The sequence below is a fragment of the Thermobia domestica genome, chromosome 15, assembly GCF_964235325.1.
Source record: "Thermobia domestica chromosome 15, izTheDome1.hap1.1, whole genome shotgun sequence".
Classification (NCBI taxonomy): Eukaryota; Metazoa; Arthropoda; class Insecta; order Zygentoma; family Lepismatidae; genus Thermobia; species Thermobia domestica.
The window spans coordinates 63,584,248-63,607,125 of record NC_137468.1 but is presented as its reverse complement, the minus strand read 5'-3'; the positions used below and the strand labels follow the sequence as shown (position 1 = coordinate 63,607,125).

At 35.7% G+C, this 22,878-nt stretch overlaps 1 protein-coding gene and 1 long non-coding RNA gene across 4 annotated transcripts in view; one reads left to right on the top strand and one right to left on the bottom strand.

Moving 5' to 3' along the window:
* LOC145671052 (uncharacterized) overlaps window positions 1-22,878 on the top strand; it is a 583,222-nt gene that overhangs the window by 249,620 nt on the left and 310,724 nt on the right. The window lies entirely within an intron of this gene.
* tn (tripartite motif containing protein thin) overlaps window positions 1-22,878 on the bottom strand; it is a 189,647-nt gene that overhangs the window by 13,352 nt on the left and 153,417 nt on the right. For both annotated transcript variants that reach the window (XM_081739737.1, XM_081739736.1), the window contains one exon: window positions 1,394-1,611. In XM_081739737.1, the coding sequence (XP_081595863.1) occupies window positions 1,398-1,611 (214 nt within the window). In that variant the 3' untranslated portion in view covers window positions 1,394-1,397. The remainder of the gene's footprint in view (window positions 1-1,393; window positions 1,612-22,878) is intronic.

The window sequence follows — 22,878 nt, the reverse complement described above, 5'->3', positions numbered from 1 at the left end:
GATACAAAACAGTTTTTTTTTCTGCAAATTATGAGTTTGGTTTGGTTGAAGTTGATGTGTTTGAAAATTGCAACTGCGTCATTGCAAATGCGATCTTGTCCAAATTTGCGTACAAGAAACAGCACACTCAGTGTATGATGACCGGGAAAATTAGAATAAAATTGTTAAAAGTGGCAGCGAAAGAAGATTTGGGCAGATTAAGGAGATCGAGGAATAAAGTACACGAAAATTGGAAACTCTATGCTGGAAATTCATCTCTATTCCCAGTTAGAAGCACCATTTCACATCTTGTGTAGTTTCAGAGCATATTCCGTGATCTAAAAGAAAAAGGTGCGCATGTCAAAACTCTACCCATAGCTATGAACAATAGCAGTATATAAACAGCAAATTGTTCTGAGTAAATAACTGGAGTAAGTAATTAGTTTTCCACGAATCAAGTGTATCTTGATTATTTACTCCATCCTCGCATGAGTGACAATAAGCTCATAAGGCATAAATAATCCTCCTATTCTTCACATGTCAACACCGTCTCGATTATACTTTCGATTTATCACAATAGTGTGTTGTCTCGAATACCATAAAATATGGGTGAGAAGAACACATATGATAGTGAGTATGCGCTTCTTTTATTTTTAGTTTGTCGATAACGCTATCATATCTTCCTGAACCATATCATTTGCATTTTGTTTAGATTATTTACACAAAGTTATATTGTTTGTCCATTAAGATGTGTTGTTCAACATCTATAACCTTGGAATTCATTACAGCACTAACCATGCGTTCCATGTATTTGGTTTTCCAGCAATAATTCACACTTATTGCCTCCGGTACGGAATGTATACTGCAGGATCTCAGAGGTGATATGCACTTCGAGATAACGGCAAGCAATACGACTTGTATTTCTGTTACGAAGATGAATAAAAGAAGAAGCGAGGTCACAGTGGCTTACTGGTAGAGCCTGTGGTGCGTGGGGTCCCTGGTTCGATCCCCGGACACACAAGTTAGTGGTGGACAATATCTTCCCCGTGGGTTTTCCCCCATTCCCTTCTACATTCTCATTCCACCAATTATTCCATCATCATTCACTTGCCGTAATCATCGTCTCCCTTTGTCTAAATTGCATAATCGTGGGATATTAACTGAAAGACTTCATTTCAAAACTTAAGAAGCAACCATAAAATGATAAATATGGCCAACAGTTACAATAAATAGCATTCATTCACACTTTTTTGTAAAAAAAAAATGGAAAATATGGTATTTCTAGCGCTTTGGTACAACTGCCAGTTCTTAATTATTAAAAGTGTGTTTAATTTATGTTGAAAATGAATTTAAAAGAAACAAGATGTATTATACTTTGGAATTGTACATTGTTGAGTTCGGTATGTTGACTAACCTGCTTAAAAGACCTGAATCCGATGATTCTCCCTGTCGCAGACCAGGATGTTGCCATTGGGCATGACTGCGACGCCCTCCAGTCCCTTGAACTCTCCGTCGCCCGATCCCCAACATCCGAACGCTCGGAGGAACGTTCCGTCGGGGTGGAAGATTTGAATGCGGTTGTTCCCCGAGTCTCCCACGAAGATGTAGCCCTGGTCGTCCACGGCTACCCCCCTGCAAAGAAGAAAATTACATTGTATGAATTTCATGTCTTAAGAACCATATTATGTCATTGTACAAGAGAAACATTTGTTTACTTAAACTCAACAGATAAATTGTATTTATACTCCTTTCAAATATTTTTACTGCTAAATACCTTCGAATTCCAGTTGAGCATCTAAGTAAGGAAGCGTGTACTAATTACTTAAAAATCTGAAACAGACATAAATATCTCAACCAAAACTTGCATCCACTTCTCATTTTAGATCATTGGCATGTTCTCTGTAAAGTTTTGCATTGCAGGAAAATCAGTATATATCCGCGATGTTTCACTAAGTAACGCAGGCATCGATAAAGCAATGTTTTCAGTTCAGTAGCGTGATCGAACAGAAAGAAAGAGAACGCTCAAAATGACATCGCTAACTTGTGTATTGTTTTGTGAGGGAACGTAGAACACGTTTCTGGTCCTTTTAAAGATTACTTAAGTGCTCAAGAATGAAATTCTATGCATATGTAAAAATAGTGCTTTCATATTTTACCTAGTTGTGGCTTATACCAAGGCACGCACCCACATTTTTTTTCTCAGGAGGAGGGTCCAAGACTACAAGTCAGTACGTCTATGTAGTATTGAACAGGTATTGTTCTTGCACCCAAAAAGACGGTAAGTAATTGTAAAATACTTCCACCTATATATTCCAGAAAACTGATAAAACTAGATTGTTTTTATAAGAGAAAGAATACAGATGAAATATAAGATCAAATTTGCATGGTACATCAATTATTTCCCGGCTAAAAAAGTATATTTTTATTGGGAAAGTGTATAAATGTGTTCTGTTAGGAAGTTTCGGGAAGGGGTCCAGGCCCGTTTGACCACCCCATGGGCGCTACCTATATACGGAATGATGATATTGGATAGACAATTAAAGATGCTTTTTATGCAGTAGTGCATTCTATTTGTTAGCTAACGATGGCTCAATGACAAGAGTGCTCGTTTGTGGTATGAGGAGCCCTTGGTTCGATCCCAATACAAGCAAAACTTCTCAAATTTCCGTAAAATCAGAACAACCTAGAGTTTTAAGCATTACTTATGAAGAAACGTTATTTGCTTTCTTACGAGAGTAGTGAAAATGGTGTTTTGTAAGGCTATATTAATTTTACAGAAAATGCAGGTAGAGGATGTTTGAATAGTCCTTTTACATTATTAGAAAATTAGAAGTTCTCTTTGTGCATCGTTACGAAACTATTGGTTTCCAAATTGTGTCTGAAAATCAGTGGTTTTGAGCAAAATTAGGAAATGTGTTCTGAACAAAATGAAAGTAAATAAAAACATTCATATTTCTCTAATACCAGCGATTCCAACCGCTAGAGAAATTGGATAAGATTTTAAACCACTTTCTTCCAAAACCATTTCTCTCTTTGCATTATTTCGCGTCTGTACTTGCAACAAAATTGGCCTATTCCCTTGACATTGATACACCCTTAAAACATTGGTCGCCATTGCTGGAATTAACGTTACCTGCCCATCAATTAAATGCGTGCAATTATTACGTTTCCGGTCCTTTTAAGGAGAACTTAGTTGTGTTAAATTGAAGTTTTGTGCATGTGTAAATTTTTTTTTTAATTTTTTTAACTAGTTGTGGCTTGTATATGGAATTATTTTATGAAATTGAATAGTGAAGTTGCTGCTTATACACTAATCTTTTACACTTGTTAGCTACCTGTAACTCAATGATAAAATACTCACGTCTGGTACCATAGGGTGCCTGATTCGATCCCAGTCCAATCAAAACTTACCAAACGATTTCCGTAAAATCATGACCAACTGGCGTTTTAAACGTTACTATCAAAGGGGAGTTATTTGTTTTGATATAAAAGTAGTGAAAATGGTTTTCTTGTAAGTCTGTAGTGATTTTACAGAAAATGCAGATAGAGGGTGCCTGAATAGTCCTTTTAGATCATCAGAAAATTTACAACTTCTTTCCGCACAACTTAAGGATTTTATCATTAGGCAAGTTTTAGTTTTCAAAGTGCATCTGCGAAACAATGGTAAGGAGCAAAAATTAAGAAATGTGGTGTGAAAAATTTTAAATAGATATAAATCACCAAAAAAAACAAAATGTAAGTAACTAAAAATAAATATTCATGTTTCTTTGTTCGGAACTTTTCAAAACTAATACAGCTTGAGGTTGAGTTGAGTTGATTTTGAGTTGAACATCCCTTTCACCAGCGAGGCTATATGGGACGGAACCTACTGATTAAGGTGGAATCCAAACCATATGAACTAATTGAATCCGGGTCTCCCACGCCAAAGGCGCGTACGCTATCCAATTAGCCACGAAGGAGCTCTGTAACTTGAAGTGCTACGAGCAGATTAAGAGGTAAGATTGCTAGGAAAATGCGGTTTCTTTGTTGCGGATGGATGTAGTTTACATGCGCGGTTGTATGTAAAAAAAAAAAAAAAAGTGTAAGAATGAAGCATTTTGAGGCAATTGAGTTACTAGCTCCGATCTAGCATTGATCACACCTCACTTAAGAGTAAATGCTTATGACATTACTTAAGATGTAACAACAGGTAGATAAATTTATAATATAAAATGCTCCCATGAGTCTTATTGACAGATTGGATTTTAAAGTCATTTTTGAGCACCGGAGCTATATGGGAGGACCATTTAACAACAGCCATCCAATAAAAAAAAACTCGTTAGTCACGTGGCATCAGAAGAGCTCTTATGTATGAGGACGGTTAGCTTTTGGATGTAATTCACGGTGAGAACATAAGTTTCGGAGTTAAGGCTTTCCCCAGAGTTTACTCTTACTTTTTTTTAAAAAAATATATATTTTAGTGAGATTCAAAAAGATTGAAAAATATACAAAACGTACTGATAGATAGTAAGCCACAGTGTATCTACAAAACTCTTATATGGAGTAACGATCACTTGCAAGATTTTTCATATTTGGGTACCAGCCATCTGTAACAGCTGTTCCTGGCCCAGCCCCTCTAAAGTCTTTCATCTGACCCGCCTGATGAACCGTTATTAAAAATGTATTTCTTAAAGGTCGCTGCATAGTTACTCCTTTGAGGATTTCTAAATTTAAGCGAAAAATATATCTTGTTCACACATGTTAAATATAGTCGGATTCCTCTCCAGATTTCCGGAATCCTAATATACTGAACATGTGTGAACAAGTTCTGTGCAAACTGCGCAGTTTTTTCTCTTCTAGTTGGCCGATTTGATAGAAGGGAAATTTGATTCTGAACAACTGTGCAGTAATGTGACGACTGAAAATTGTTCCACTCTGAATCACGCAGTAGAAACTTATTGAAACTGGTTTAGGGCGTTAAATATCAATTTTTCCACTAAAATGATAGGTAAATTGATTTTCTTTGTTTTCCTTTATTAAATATTGTGGATAGTGTTTTATAAGATTTTGTGTTCGTGTAATGTTAAGTATACGATAAACGAGTTTCTGCATTGATTATAGCTATTCAATTCTTGTGAAGGGGCATGGCTCAGTGGTAGAGCCTTCATCTCTAGTGCATGGAGTCTCTGATTTGATCCCAGCTCGCGCCAACTTGGCTTTGTAGGGCACAAACACAGTGTTCGTGGATTTTCTTGGTGTTCTGCCGTTTCCTCCCACTTTCTGCATTCCACTATTTCATTCATTTCTCAACGTCGCCGTCTCCTTTAACCTAGCCGACATAACCGCGAGACAGAAAACTGAATGATTTCATTTCAATTCAATTCAATTCTTGTGAAAAAGGTTATACATTGTCTCTTTTGGCCCTCGATGCTAGAAAGTTCTCTGCGATTGGCCCAGCCCCTATTCCAACTTACACATATCTGTTATAATGCATACATTTGGGTGCTCATTGGTTGTAACAATGTAAATTTCCCACCCAAATTGCTGGTCTATAGGAAAGGGTTTGAGCACGATTCTTAGTTTATCTAATACCGTTGTGTAACGACTACCAGTCTTACTTTCAGTGGCGGATCTAGCCCAGGGTCCGGGGACATAGGCCCCAGTTTTTTTTAAGTGACAAAAGTAATTTAAGCTATTATTTATATATTTTTAAAATTTTATAGTAAACTTGTGATATATCTATCATAGTCTGGGTTCTGGCTGGCCCCCCTCAGTTTTTATTTTCTAGATTCACCACTAGGTTACTTTCTACATTTTTTTATATTATTCATAGTCCTTAAGTTGTTTAATAAAGTTCAAAAAAATAAGGATGAACTTTGAGAAGAGCCTAACCCAGTACCGTGATTCTATTGAGGCCTCTATGTGAATTAAGAGATAACGAATTCCGCTTTGAAAGCCGTAAAGAAGAGCGATGAAATCCCTGTATGCTAAACTCATCTTCTTCTACTGAGAACTACTGTCTGGCCATCATAGTTTGTTGTTGCTTTGCAACACCATGACTCAAGCTTTCGTACACACTCAGTAGTCTGACAGTAGAAATTAGATCATTACTCATTATTTGTCACTTAGTATTAATTTTGTATTCAAAATAGCTACTTCTATCTAAAAACTGAAAAATGAACCATTACTGTTATCCATTATCTTCTGGTTTCATATAATTTTAGTGTCTTTCTTGCCCTTCTAGAAGCATAAATTATTATTATTATTATTAGTAGTAGTAGTAGTAGTAATATTGGAAATTTATAATAAATTCTGCTACAGACAGTAAAGAAAATCAAGCGAATAACACACGTATTATAAATGCAAGCCTATTTATTCATAACCACTAAGAATTTCTAAATAGTTGCACCTTGTTTTTATGCATGACGTAACTCCTCAATGTGTTGAGGGTTGCATATTAGAATCACAGGTAGATTTTTATGAATGAATGAGATATGAATAGCCACCTTTTTAAAGTCACCATTGCGTATAAAAAAATTAAAAATTGTATTCATTTACAAATTCAGAGAAGGTAATTTCTCAAGCTAGTTATTGAAAAAAAACTAGAATTAAAATTTCGCTTTCGTTAAAGAGTTATCGGATGGAGTAACGGACGGACGGTTATTAGTCTGTACTAACAGTTGAATTATTTTCTTCATACCCATGGAATATATGCTTATACACTCAAATATTGAATATAAATCTGAGTTAACTTAATTGGATAATTAACATTCAACTTAACTATCCATTATCTAATTAGGTGAATTCCCTATTAAAACAAATATAATATTTTAAAAAATCGTGTAAACTTACGCAAATTAAATGTTAAATCTATTAGTCTTGGGTAAACTCATTAAATACTACAAAATATGTAATGTAGTTATAAGCAAATATTTATTGTTAAAACGGGGGAGCGGTGGCTCAGTGGTAGAGCGTTCCCCTCCGGCGCTTGGGGTCCCTGGTTCGATCTCAGCTTGCGCCCTGTGGACTTTGTGGTGGACAAACACCGTGCTCGTGGGGTTTCTCGGGGTTCTCCCGTTTCCTCCCACTTTCTTCATTCCACCATTTCACTCATCCTTCATCATCACCGTCTCCTTTAGCCTAACCGGCATATCTGTGGGACGTAAAACTTAAAAATTTCATTTTCATTTCATTTATTGTTAAAACGAAAAAAAATGTAATGAGATTATACTACAAACATTAGCAAAACATAATGTTCTGTTAAAGTATCAAAGTGTTATCTATTAATTGTTAATGAGGAAATTAAAGCAATAATTTAAATAGGTAAAATATTATTTGCGTATTACTTGTTTAATCTATTTCGTAACTATAGTACAATCAAATGCTACCCACAGTGCTTCTATGAATATGATCCAGTCTCTAACACAACAAGAGATGGAATATTAGAGCGATATCTAATTATGATCAAGGAAGTTGCGGTGTTAATTGAGGTTGCTACGTAAGCGGAACGAATTCAAAGCTACCATTCCACAGTAATACCATGTGTTAACAAGTAATAAATGTTCTGCGATGCAATGCTAAATCATTCTGATTTCCATATGAGAACTTTGCTATTCAACAAACTGTACCCAAAGCCAATTAGCAATCTCTTTCTGAACTGACCAAAGGCAATATAGCTTTGGTAACAAAATTTATAAAAACAAAAAAAAGTGAATAATTAAATTCAAAATTAAACCTTACGAGTTATTTTTTTCAATATTAATGGAAGATATTCTAAATTCATAACAGTTGTGCAGCGAGCAAGTTTCCATTAAGAGCCAAAATATTTCATCAGGAGGGTAATAACGGTGGAAAATAACGTTAATGAAGCTAAGAATAGTTAGAATATATAAGCAGCGAACCGTAAGAAGGGTCCCATCCTAGATTTTCCAAAATGATTCGCTGTTTCGAAATACATGTCAAAACATATTAGACTTTCTTACTCACAATATATTGCTATATATTTATTGTGGTTAAGAATGTCGTGTAATATACGTCAATAATAATTGTTTTGCATGGAGTATTATCATAAGTGCATAAAGGGGGCGTATACTCTCAACAACGCTTATGTGTCGGTCTTTTGCGGTCCCTGCCTTTCGAAAAATTCTTCGGACGTTTCTGTTAGAATACATATACGTTTGAATATAATATAATTAAACTCTATCCATAAAATGTTCAGTAGCCAAATAATAAACATTTTTTCCTCTGTTTGACATTCTTCAAACAGTTTTTGTCTTAAATTTAATACATTTTTTCAATAGTGATGTATTTTTATCAATATTTTATTTTCCACTAACAAAATTGGTATACAGAATGTGCACTAGAATTCCCAAAAAGAAGTGACTGCTCGTCAAAGTCTAAATGAGTATGGTCAAATGGTATAGGACATATACAATATGTATATTAACATCTGTGGTAAAATGTACAATGATACGTTCTAGTTTCTACATTTACTCTTTACTTTATTCGAATCATCATATTCAGGCTCAGTGGTAGAGCGTTCACCTCTGGTGTTTCGGGTTCCTGGTTCAATCCCAGCTCGCGCGTCAAGTGAACTTTGTAGTGGACAAACACAGTGTGCCGTTGGTTTTTCTCGGGGTTCTCCCGTTTCTTCCCACTTTCTTCATTCCACCATTTCCGTTTATCATCATCACCGTCTTCTTTAGTCCATACAGCATAACCGTAAGATGTAAAACTCAAAGATTTCATTTCATCATATTTTTATCAATTTGAATTTCTACTTAAAATTTTGTACTAATCTAATAACCAAAAAACAACAACTTAGAAGTACTAATGCTTGAAAGCCTTTTATTTCTCAATCCAGTTCGCATGCATGGAGTTTTTTAAAAAAGGAATTTTAAAGAAATTTGATCTACCAAAACTCCTTTATATATATTTGCTCTGTCCGCATGTCCGTCCGTCTGAGAGAAAAAATCTGAAGAATTACTTGATGAATCTTCACCAATTTTGGTCATAATGTAGAAGATCGAAAATTAGAAATTAAATTTGTTACTGAAGGTGTTATTCAAACCAAAAATGGAAGAAATCAACCATTTTTGGTTATAATTTGATCACTATAGAGCAAAAAACGGTCATAGATATCAAGACACGTTTTTCTGCAATCCATTAAGCATCCGAAGAATACACATAATCTCCATTAACTTTCTACTAAAACCGGAAGTGATAGAAATCCACTACAACTTCCGGTTTCAATATTGATCTACGTAATAGAGCGAAAATAACAAAAGATGGCGAGAACTGTTTTTTAATCGATTTAGCGCCCTTACAACGTATATCATCTTCTCTATTAACTCAAGTTGAAAACCAGAGGTCGAGCTCCCTCAAGAGTAATAGGTTAGCGTACGCGCCTTCGGCGTTGGAGGTCCGGGTTCGACTCCCAGCGGAGCTCATGTGGTTTGAATCCCACGTTAAGCCGTAGTCGCATATACTTCTTATTTCAAGTGTGCCCTTGGAAGATATATGAAACATACTTCGGTTCCGCCACCCCAGTTCCACACTTAATTAAATAGAACAATTTTAGCTCCGTTATCAGTAACAACCTTGCAAAATATGTGGTTAAAGACATTTGTTGTTTTCATCATCTCCAATCTATTTAGAAAAAAACTCCTTTTTCTCCTGGTGCAATCTCATTCTTCAGTAACTGTTTGCATTCTACTACTAACTTGGTACTCTCTGATACTACACTATTGTATTATTTAACGTGGGAATATAGATGAATGAGTAGTTATTAATGATTATTCGTGTGTAGTGAATCAGAATTAAAGCATAACATATCTCATGATTACAGACCTACAGTGGTTCTCAACCTTTTCGAACCTAGCACCCTTTTGAGCGAATGCGATTGTCCTGAGTGCACTTCCTTTATCTTAACTCAAGCAATCCATTCAGAAGACTGAGCGCAAGACTGGGGCAAAGCAGTCTAAGAATCAGAAAATGGCTTAAATTCCTAAAACCACAGATTACCCTGATTAACCACTCCCTATATTTCTAATGGAAATTCAAATCGTTCCTACAATGCAACGGAAGTGACTCTGCGACACTAACGGCTAGAGTTGTAACTAACTGCATCGTCTGCTACTGGCAGTAGTTAAGTATATCATTGGCTAATTCTATCAGACTCAAGCGCTCTGAATGATTTGATTCGTTCTTGCTTTTAGTAGTTCGTGGTACCCAATTCCCTTGAGTGACGGCGCCACAGTCTCCACAGTTCCAGCGGGAAGAGCAACTGAAATCTCTTATATTATTCTATATTATTACTCTATGCCTAAAACAACCTCGAAGAGCTACAGGGTGAACTCCTGAAAGTGATCCCTGATTGTAACTTCTAAACTGACAAAAATAACTGAAATTTTGTACCAAACAAATATCGGAGATGAGAAAAAGTTTGACATACTCGACAATATTACCAGATTAACAGTATAGCCATCTCTATATAAAATTTCATTTTCCAAATAGTCTTACGTCAAGTTGTTACATATTTCTAATCTACATATAAAACTACAACACTAAAATGCCACACTCTTTATTCAGTATTGTCAACTAAGGATTCTACAGTACCACAAATAACCAAATTTCTGAGGGCTCTACAATAGTAATAAGCAACTGAGATAAACTATGCGGTGCATATCTAAAGTTACTTAGTGTAGGATACTATAACCATGGTTTGATGTAAGATTTCGGATAAATAGAAACAAAGTTACAAGAAATTGAGATTTGTTTTAAATACAGGCTTTATTTTTGAAAACATGCTAAAATAAGTATCGTATCTAAGAAATTAGATGGTTTTCAACCCAAACAAAACAATCATAATACGTTTTACAGCAATTTGATATTTCTAACCGTTCCTGGGATATGACACAGGTCGGTAACCAGTCCAAAAGTGTAGGGTGGGGCCGGTAAACGTTAGAGTTGTCCGATCCAACTATATTACAGTTCATTTGCAAGCCTACCGTGAAAATTTTAAGGGGCCAGTAAAAGTTTAGGGGGCCCGGCCCCCTAGACCCCCTGAATATGAGCCTGATATGACAAAGGTAAGGTTTGCAATATTGTTTAAATTATTGTAATTACAACTACCAAATACAGTCGCTGTAATGTAATACGTTGATCTAAAAGAAATCGACGATCATTTTAAACAATCCCTACTAATACTTCATTTTAAGCATTTAAAAAAATTAGAAAAAAAATGCTTCTATTTTCTCTTACTATTTCTGCTCCATAGTGACCATCGTATAAATCAGAAATTGTTTATTTCTACCAAGTTCACTTTCAATATAATCCCCATCAGCAGCAAACGCGGTTCCTAGTTCTTAACCATCTACTTCCTGGCCAAGAATGATGGTGACCCATTAAGTGGTTATTGAGATTTTATTTTGTTTCCCGGATTGAAGGATGGTTTAACTTGCCTTAAGTATACCGTCACTTTTAACAGCGAGGCTATATGTAAATGAAATGTAATCTTTCATTTTAACGTCTTACGATTATGCACTTTAAGCTAAGGGAAACGGATAATCCATCCAAGTGAATGATAATGAAAGAATCGGTGAAATGAGAATGTGGAAGGAAACAGGGATAACATGAAAAATCTCATGGTCATGATGTCTAGCACAAACTTACATGGCCGGGGATCGAACCTAGGACCCTGCGCACCTGAGGTAAGTGTTTGCCACTGAGCCACCGTGCTCCCCAAGAATGCATGCCATTTCAGCTTGTATTCTTCTACATAGGTACTAAAACCAGAAGTTGTAACAACTAATGTAATTTCTGATTTTAATATTGATTCCTATATGTTAATAATCATAAGAGACAACGATAAACTATTTTTGATATGTATTGAGTGTCAGACGAACAGCTTCTATTACTGATCTTACCTCTTTGTTGAAACTAGAAATTTTAGATCCACCATGCCACCACGAGGCTATATGAGTCATGAACCTAAGCTTAACATGGGATCCGAATCACATGAACACATTGAACTCTTACTGAGAATCCAACTCGTGTCCCTCACACCAGAGGTATGTACGCTATCCACATAGCCACAAAGGAGCTCCCACGGACAGAAAGATGGACAGAGTAAATAGATAAAGTACTTGTGGTTGCTAAATCAAATTGTTCCTAAAAATACATGCAGCAAACCTGTTAGATGTTAACTTGAGGCGTAATAAGTAAGTAATGAGAGGTTAACTATAAGTTCATTGTGCAGTATATTTATAAAGAAGAATTGGCTTTAAAATCACGGAAGAACATTCTGTTTCCACAATGCAGAAATTTACTAGTGTGAGAAGCGTGTGTTTGCTATATTGGCTTTTTTGTGGCAGGCACGAATAGCTACGGTGTTGATGCCTCCAATTAAGCGTCTCAACTTATCAATCAATCAATGAGTAATATAATACTTCCGACCCGGTATTAGCTGTTTCATATATCTGTTATGTGTAATGTATCTGATAATGATATTTTGGATTTAAATTACTCGCTGAGCAAAACAATAAGTTTGTTTTAAAAATAATTAACGTGTAAGAGTTTCGCCAACTATCGATTGTGGCTTCATCAAACACTATGAGTACACAGAGACAGTTTTAATATAAGAGATAGCGAAAATAATTTCTAAATCCTGATAGGTTGCTACATCAGAAAATAAATTACCTTGTTTTAATATTATTTTTTGATGTGTGATGTAAGAGGGTTGGCCGTAGTACCCTAAAGTAACCAATCAGGATACAGGAATAGTTTTTGCTGTCTCTTATATTAAAACTGTCACTATCTGTGTATTCGTCAGTGTTACCACACTTGGTACAATTGTACCAAATTCAGCCCTTTTTTCATGCATTGGCTCGTTGGTACCACGCAGGCATTTTCAACCTCTTTTGTGAAAAAGTTGGTACAATTCTACCCAATTCAGCACCATTTAACAAATACTTGTCACATTTTCAAAAGTGCCAGTAAGACTTTTCCTACATCTCACGTTACTCATACTTTGTGTTGGACTCTTAAAAAATGCTGTTGAACACTCATTTCTGTGACGTTGCACCGTATTACGCTACGACCTTTGTGTAGAAAATTCGTACGCTACGACCTTTGTGTAGAAAATTCGTACGCTACGACCTTTGTGTAGAAAATTCGTAATTCGAACTATACGGGAAAACAAATAACGCTAGATGAGCGCATCCGCGCCGTGCATGAAGGAGACAAGAAAGAAGCAGTGTGGTAGATATTTTAGTCGTCCTATTTGGATGTTTTTAAAAATTATTTTTTTAAAAAAGTCACTTTCTTGATTTAAACTCTTGGAAAAGGGGGGAGTGTTATAAAACTTTAACTCTGTTAGTTGCATATTGTAGAGCCATGTATTACACTCAGGGGTAAAAGTGGATCTGAAAAAGTAGGAGGATTCATGACGCCACGCCGTCCCCCGTGCCTATCTTTGCCCATTGTAATCTTTTAGAAGTGGGGGACGCCACAAATATTTTCTGAAAGCGGGGAGACGGCGTTCCCCGACACTTTTACCGCCGATGGTATAAAATAATGAATTCAGCCGTTTTTGTTTCAATTTGATACTATTTTTCAGCCCACTCTAGAGCTAGGACTGTGGCAACACTGGTATCCATAGTGTCTAATGAAGCCAGAGTGGATAGTTGACGAAACTGTTCACGTTAATATTTTTTCCAAGAAACGCATTGTTTTGCTCAGCCAGTAGTATAAATCAAATTTAAGTCTATAAAGAACAAAGCTTGTGCAATGGAAAACATTACAATTCTATTGTGATTGTTCTGTGGTAAATTTGCCAGCTCTACGCCGCCTAACCATAAAATTAATAAGATAATATTACGTCAACCAGCTGGCCAATCAAATTTAGTTAAAATGCCTGATATTCATACGCACTGACCTTTCCCTCATAAACCATTGGTAAGACACTCCATGTCGTCTGTGTGGACTAAATAAGTAAAATATAACTGTATTGATTTTGATCATGTCCATATAATTGTTGGTTTATATAATACTATAAAAAAAATTAATAATATTTCTTTTTCAAAATTTCAAATATGACTTCAATCGATTTAGCTACATTATTTTTTCCCTTCAGTTAACCTATAAATTATTTTTATTTCCGTGTGCCAAAATGAATGTGCTTTTGTCTACGGTACATATTCATGATTCTTTCAATAACTGTCGGGACTAAATTGGTTCGTTTTTCATTACAAATCTATGTGTGTATAATGAGACTATTAAAGTTACAATATTACGACCCTCAGAGCAATTTATTTGAATAAAAAAGCGTATATATATGTATATTATTTAATTTGACCGTTCTAATGTCAGTACATGTAACGGAATAGCTCGTTATCCATCTACAAAAAGAATGAGAGTAACATAGAGTAACAGTATTCCCATTAAAGCTGTTATTAATAAATCAAACATTGATCATAGTCCGGTTTTAAATTACTGTACAAAAAAAAAGAAACATACGTTATTATTTCAAATTCATGTCTCTATGTTTGTTCAATGACGAATGAGAAACAAATACAGGTACATTTAGTGCCCATAATGGAACGATAGAACTCAAATTCCCTTTTTGCGTTTGCCCCTTTCCTCATCTATCTCTTGACCAATTATCTTTCCCAACCTCTTTTCAATCAATTGGTTTTCGATTGTAGTGAATTATTCCCACTGCAAATAAGTAGTTTTTTTTAATGTATCTCTTTTTTTCTCACGCCCACGCACCGTTGTACGAGTAATATATATAACTAACTAACTAACTCTATGGCCTATGGAACCCGGAGGTTCAGTGCCGCGTTCACAAAAGCTCTCCACTGACTTCTATCCTTAGCTAATTGCATCCAGTTTCTACTTTGTATTCCTATCTCTGCGAGATCCATCTTAATATTGTCCTCCCATCTGCGCCTAGGTCTTCCTAATGGTCGTTTTCCTATGGGTCTACCAGTCAAGACTTTGAAAGCGTTTCTACTTTCTTCCATTCTAGACGAGTAATATATATATATATATATATATATATATATATATATATATATATATATATATATATATATATATATATATATATATATATAAGTGTATAATAAAGATCTTTACAATTTTGGAAACTCGTATTGATTTATTTATTTAAGTTACAGACACGGTTTTGGTGTCATTTTGTAGGAAACAAAATACATTATTTTTTTTTACCTTATAACTAAGTCACAGGTTCAATGTGACTTCCATTGGTGATGCAGCATACATGCAGTCTGAAGTCTTACTTGTCCTACAAGTCTTTAGACGTACGGGGACGACTTGAAGATTTGTTGTGTGATACCGAACATCAAGTTTTCGTAAAACTCTTATGCCATTGATAAATAGTAGGCCTACTGGGAGGATCTTTATCATACTTTGTACGAAAATTACGTTGCACCGTTTGTTACAGAGTTGGATTCCTCAAACCAAAACACACAGCGAACACGTTCGGAGCCAGTAAAGGCAGCTATCTTTGCTGCAACTGCCGCTAGCGCTTGCGGTGGCCAGTTTCTGAACTAACGTACTACGTAAGTCAAAACTTAATGTATTTTGCTACAAAAGGATACCAAAACCATGTCTGTAAGATTAATGAAAAAAATCAATATGAGTTTTCAAAGTTGTAAAGACATTTTTCGTACACCCTGTATTTGTTTACCTTGAAATCTAAACATGAATAAGGTGGTCCATTTATCTTGATACGCCCTTATAACATTTATACTAAGTAAGAGACAAAATAAACTGAAATTTTGTACAACGGAAATATCGACATTGGTACATTGCTTAACAAAATCTGTGATATCACCAAGTTAACACTATTGTCAGCCCAAAATGAAGTTACAGTTTCTCAAATAGCAATACGTTAAATTATTACATACTTCAAGTCTACGTGTAAAATGACAACTTACAATATCATATTTGTTATTTAGCGTTGCAAACTAAAGACGCTACAGTGTCACAAACATTCATTTTTATATATATTTTATAGTGGTAATCATGCAAGTTAAACGAATTTATCAATGTTCGTCCAAAGTACGAAGCGCATGTCAAAAAGGTGCCGATAGTTTTTTACGCAGGGTTGGCAACATTGATGAAGGTCAGCATGCGTAGCAGTATGCCCTAGTGTTCTGTGCTTGTAACAGAGATACAATCGTCCGAGTAGAGTTGCGTATGTACAAGTAGTGGTAAGGTGAAATGGTTGTTGTATTACAAAATGCTCCAAATGTGAAGTGAGATCTGTCATATGGTTTGTGAATGCCAAAGAGGAGAATGCAGTTCACATTCATCGAGAATATTGAGCCATTTACGGATCGACAGTAATGAGTGAAGCGAAGGTCAGGAAATGATGTAGAGTTTCGAGAAGGACATTCAATTGTTCACAACGATGAGCATAGCGGACGTCCTAGTGTTGATACCGACGATCTGAAGAAACGCATTAATGACAGTGCGATCCAATCATTGATTCGAAAGAACTGAACTCTCCAGAGAGTTTCCAGAAGTGTTTTGAAAAACAGTGCATCGAAGTATGACTGACAAGCTGTTATCACAAACTGTGGGCAAGATGGGCGCCAAAAATGCTCACAGACGCTCACAAAGATCAAGGAATGACAGCTACGCTTGATGTTTTGGCTCAGTGGATGGAGGATGGGAATATGACCTCTTTTCTTACATAGTGACGGGGATGAAACCTGGATATCTCACGTCACTGGGGAATTAAAGCAACAGTCAATGCAGCACTCTTGTTCTCCTAATGTGAAGAAACTCAAACAAACACTCCTTAGTTCACAAAATCGTGACAATCGCGTTTTGGAACAGAAAAGGTGTGAATCTTGTGGAATCTTGTGGAACCAAGACGAACAATTACAGAAGATGTATATTGTCAAATACTGAATAACTGAGACGTGCCGTTTAACATCGGTGAAGACGATTGTTACGCTCTGTAATTCTTGTGATCCATGACAACGCCCAGTCAGACACAGCTACTCGTACAGTTGAGACAATTCAAAGATTTCGATGGAAACTACTCAATCATCCCCAATATAGCCCCGACCTTGCACCCAGTGATTTCTTTCTTTTCCTTTATCTGAAAAAGTGGCTTGCATAGAAGTATTTCATCGACAGTGAAATGGTCAAGACATCAGTTCTGGAGAGGGTGCACTCTCAGCTGGCAGATTTTTGCATAAAGGTATACGAAAGCTTGTGCTATGACACTAGATATGTCTGGGTCATGGTGATTACGTCGAAAAATAGGCAAGGTATGTATTTATATATAAATCATAAAATCATTCTTCTATTGCTTTCTTACTTTTTAAAAAAGAAAAAAGAATATCGGCCTTTCTCTTACACGTAACTGGTACTTTAATTAAAATGGTATGTATCTGGTCATCATAACAGATTTCGAATGAGTAGGAAACAAAGATACAAGAGATTGAAAATTTGTCTTTTTTAAAAAAATTAATTTAAAAAATTGTCACATTTTAATTACATAGATGGTTCGCAACATGCATCGTGATTGTAATGCCGCTTTTAACAGTTTAATATCTCCAATCGCTCCTAAGATTTAATAAAAATTGTTACAGCTTTACACCTTATGAGATATAATAAACATTCTTAATACTATGTAATTTATGTTACAATAAACTGGTGTTATAATACGGTATAAACGAATGAAAGGAATAATAATTATTATTTAAATTTTCCACAAAGTCGTCATTTTAGATAGTCACGGTTTACTTTCTGTATTCTTTCTTTGGGTTCGGTTTAAGATATCAAATTGTTGCAAATGACATTGTGATCTTTACGTCTCTTAAAAATAATATACATTATTAGATTTGATACATATCTGAGCACATTTTCGAAATAAAATCTTTCCAAAAAAAAGTCTAATTTGCAATTCCTTATACCTTTTATTCCTATTCATTCCTAGTCATACCTTATCATAGCATTTCACACTGAAGTACTTCAGATGTACATTCTACCATCCGTGTCACTTGAGTTATTAATAATGTAGTGGCGTTTAAAATATAGATGTTTATGATCTTGTAGCGTTCTTAGTTTGTAACACTGAACGGTAAACATAAGTTTATTGTAAGTTTTCCTCCAAATATGTAAATTTGTGGCCCCGTATAGTGTAGTCGCTAACACTCTCGCCTTTGGTGCGGGCAGACCAGGGTTCGATTCGAGATAAGACCTCTCGGTGGGAAAAATGTTAAACTTTTTTCAGGTTAGCCATCCTGAATGGAGCTCTCTTGAGTTTTCCTCTAGGCAAATGCCGGGATGGCACCTAACATAATTGTACAAGACTGCTTATTTCCTTCCCCAATTCCCTGCTTAGTGTGATTGTCAATGGACATAATTCCTCATACGTGACGGTCATAGGTAGGTCAGAGAAGCCAGAAATATCATTCCTAAACTAACTTCAATATGTAGATTTAAAATGTGTAATAATCTAACGTAGCGCCGTTTTTTAAACATATCTCTTTTTGGTTTGGCAACACTGATAATTTGATGGTATAGCAGAGTCAGTAGAACAACATCAAACATATACAGGGTGCTAAGAAACTATTTGAACAAACTTCGGGAGCTGATTTACAACTCCGAGAATAGGAAAAAAGTCCTCTGGAACTTTGGTCAGTGAGGGATAGTTTCGGCGATATAGGGTGCCGAAATCGAGGGAAAATGAACTTCAGAGGGCTTTAATTCAAAAACAACGCAACGTAGAGAGTGCGGTTTAGAACATGACATTTCTAGTCACACCTGCTCAATTGGAAAATGCCTGTTTCAAACCTCCGCAAGATGTGTGAGGGATTCCTCAAAGGAACATAGGGACTACTTGCCAGGTCATAGGTAATCCATAAGTTCCTTTGGGGAATCCCTCACACACATCTTGCGGAGGTTTGAAACATACATTTTTCAATTGAGCAGGGATGACTTCGAATGTCATGTTCTAAACCGCATTCTCTACGTTGCTTTCTTTTAATTACATCCTTCTGAAGTTCATTTTCCCTCGATTTCGGCACCTTTTAACGCCGAAACTATCCCTCACTGACCAAAGTTCCAGAGTACTTTTTCGCTATTCTCGGAATCGGGAATCAGCTCCCGAAGTTTGTTCAAATAGTTTCTTACCACCCTGTATAAGATATTCAAATTGTGCCTTTCGCGTACGATATGACGCTATTGCCCTAAATTTCAAGGTATATGAGTCGTAGCGGGCCAGGCCTAACGTCATTCCTCAGCTGATATTTGAATTATAAGATATGCAAAAAAATGTTGAAATTCTTATAATCAAACAGAAGGTATTGCGCCGTGAAGATGAGCCAATTTTCCGAAATACTGCGCTAGATTTGACGATTTTATTTCAATAAACATTCAAGTGCAGCGCAAGATTGTGAAGAAATTTATGTTGTTTGTGGTTAAGATATGTTATACAAAGCAAGAGCCAGACGATGGTTTAATCGCTTTTGTTGTGAAAATGTCGATGTCCAAGATACTCCTTGCAATAGGCGACCAATCACAGCATAGGCGCCCGAAGAAAATTTTCTAGGGGGGCTCAAATCCCTGGTTGCTATATTACGTTTTTTTTTTGTATGAAGAAAATCTTAAGAAATGTAATATATTTTCGTGAGCCAGGGACTCGGGCCTTACACTGCCCTCCCCTTTGGGCGTTCATGAATCACAGAAAAGCAGATGATATTCTGGCGAAAGTCTAGCAGGACCTATGTGAGTAATCATGACATCGCAAATTACAGCTAATTTCTGAATTTAACTACGTAATACTTGTTCTATTGTCCGATCCAACACCTAATAATTCAATTTAATCGAAAGTGACTCTAGTATTATTTTCCCTTGAGCCACTCAAATATTAGTGGCCTAGTGTGGTTTTATACTTAAGATAAGCTATTAATTTTAGTGCATGATTCTGTTTAGACAGGGGAAGCTGTATTGTTAATTTAATTACTCTCTTTACTCAGGGGGAAGCTGTTGTTTTTAATGCACTATCCAGTCTTCTCTGAAAAATAAATCGCCCGACAAACGAGTTATACCATATTCTCAGGTTAGCAATAAAATATTTATGAAATACGAATGAAATCACCTGAGTCGTTTCCGAGAAAATCGCCTGAAAACTCAGTAGACTATCCCTCCTGGATTTTTTCTCAGATAAATGACTTATACTACAGATAGAGTTGGTAATGAAATAGTGATGTATGAAATACTATAAACAAAATCGTTGGATCTGTTTTCATTAAAACAGCAGTTTTTCACCTTCGTCCTTCAGTAAATTTACTTAATCTGAGGCATAGGAATAAACTTCGGAAACACCTTTAGAGCATCTCATAGAAACATTTACGAAGAATATAGAAAAATGTTTATAATCTTGTAGAAAAAATTAGTGCGGATACGTTGAACGATATGGCCTTGAAGCTAGTGACCATGTTTACGTCGAGACAAGCAAACAGACGGACATATCTTCAAAATAACCTTTCTGGTATGTTGGGGTCATGAAACATATAAATACGTTCAAATCTCGAATTTGATTATCTTTACCACACTTTACTTTATCTCTTATCGCCGCTCGACATATGGTTTATCATGTTATTGGTGGTAGATAGAACCTAGTGCTATGCAACCCACATTGCAGAGGAAAATTGTTGGTTGTCTAACAGTTTAGGAATATTTTTATTATAATGGCAATTCAAATTCACAGAACGAATGTTATTTCCTTAATTATTGTTCCCCTTCGGTGCGAGAGACCCAGGTTTGACTCACGGTGGAACCTTATGTAGTTCAGATCCCATGTTAAGCTGTAGACTTATATAGCCTCGGTGTTGAACTCAAAATTAATCAGTAAATTCTGTCAATATTTAAAGGATCAAGTAATTGTTTACTTATATGACATCCAATCAACTTTAATATTTCTATCCAGTACCACAGTTGTTTAAATTTTGATATATGATTTTAGAATCATCTCAACACTATGGAAGTAAATTAATTACTTGACTGTAGTTGGCGAACGCATTAGGAATTTGTTTCCGCATATTATACTATATATAGTATACCTCATTTTGTTGCTAAATCTACCCCTTTACCCTAGTTTCATTTTTACATATAATCCTTTGAATTCTTAACAGAAAATAATTGTACACTTTATATCACGCTTTACTGGTTAAGTTACCTCTCCTACCCTACTTGGGTAAAAGAAGGACAGCGAAACAAGACAGCCAATTATATAGCAGTATTTACCTTACGTTCATTGTAATAAGTTATATTCAGTTTCGCATAAGTATCTAATTGTATACTGGCGGTATTCATGTATATACAAATGTACAGTGATGAAAACACATACACATACGTACACAAATACACATATACATACATACATACATACATACATACATACACATTGTTCATAATATTTATTGAGTTTATTAACAAATATATATTATTTCATTGATTTGCTTGTTTGTTTTATTTATTGAAGTTTAGCGTCCCTTTTCCTCACCGTGGCTATTTGAGACGTGGACCATCTACAATGTAATGTGGAATCACCGTAATGCATTCAAATGTCCATGCTCTCTTAGTGGACGTCGAACTTGGGACCACCTGAACAACAGTCGTGTGTACTAGTCACTAGACCAGCCATGAAAGTGAGGGTTTATATACAGCATATGTATACCGTGCGTGTGTGTGTGTGTGTGTGTGTGTGTGTGTGTGTGTGTGTGTATGTATGTATGTATATTTATTAGAGAATTTTACACCTTTACTTAAAAAAATACTTCAAATCATTCACTATACCCGATATTTAAAAAGAGCTCCCTCGTGCTTAAGTGGTTAGCATACACGCCTTTGGCGTGGAAGATCCGGGTTTGATTCCCGGCGGAGCTCATGTCGTTCGTATCCCATGCTAAGCAGTGGATCCACTTGTCATATAGCCCCGCTGCTGAAAGGGACGTTTAACTCTAAATGAAATCAAACAACTTATATTTAAAAGAGAAATCTTTCAAACGCTACACATTCCACAAAACAGTAAACAGAGACTGCTTTTAAATCGTTCTTTTATCCACTTAAACGGTTATCATATTTTTCGTTTTTAGATTTTTTAGATAGAAAATTTTATTAAATCTTTGGATGGACAGTTTTGAATGTATTATTTCATTCTTTTTTGTACATACTGTAGCTTCGTAACTTTCTTCAATGAAATACGCGCATAAAAACGCTGATATCTTATGTAAACTAAGTATGGCAAATTGAATGCATACAGTACATTTACAATGAAATTCGAACTATAAAGTATGCTATGAATTGGACAAGTGCAACCTATATCACTTAATTTTTTTTAAAAAAAAGTGTTACAAAGAAGAAAATCTACATAAGTATTATGCCTAATCTGATTCTGTGCGAATGCTTTATTTATTTAATTGCCAATGCTTTTCCACCTTAAGCTTCACTTCAATTTAACTAAATGTTAATGCTCTTCCACCTTAAATTTCATCTCAATTTAATTAACTAAACAATTTGTCAGACAAATAAATATGTCCAATTGGTTGGTTGCATTGGTGTTTAGCGTCTCTTTCAGCACTGAGGTTATATGAGACGTGACTCTTCAATTTAAAGTGGAATCTGATCTACCGTAATGCATAAAAAGCTCTCGAGGCTATCCCACCGGCAATCGAACCCGAACCACCATCACCAAAGGGTGCGTATACTAGCCACTACATCAGCGGGAATGGCTAAGATGTCCAATTGCTCACTACGTTAAAACAAATTGTAAGTGATAAAGTGCGAAGGGTCGCTGCTTCGATCCTAGGCTATGTTGGTTTATAGTGGACAACATCGCAGTGTTTACTCGAGGTCCTCTTGTTGCTT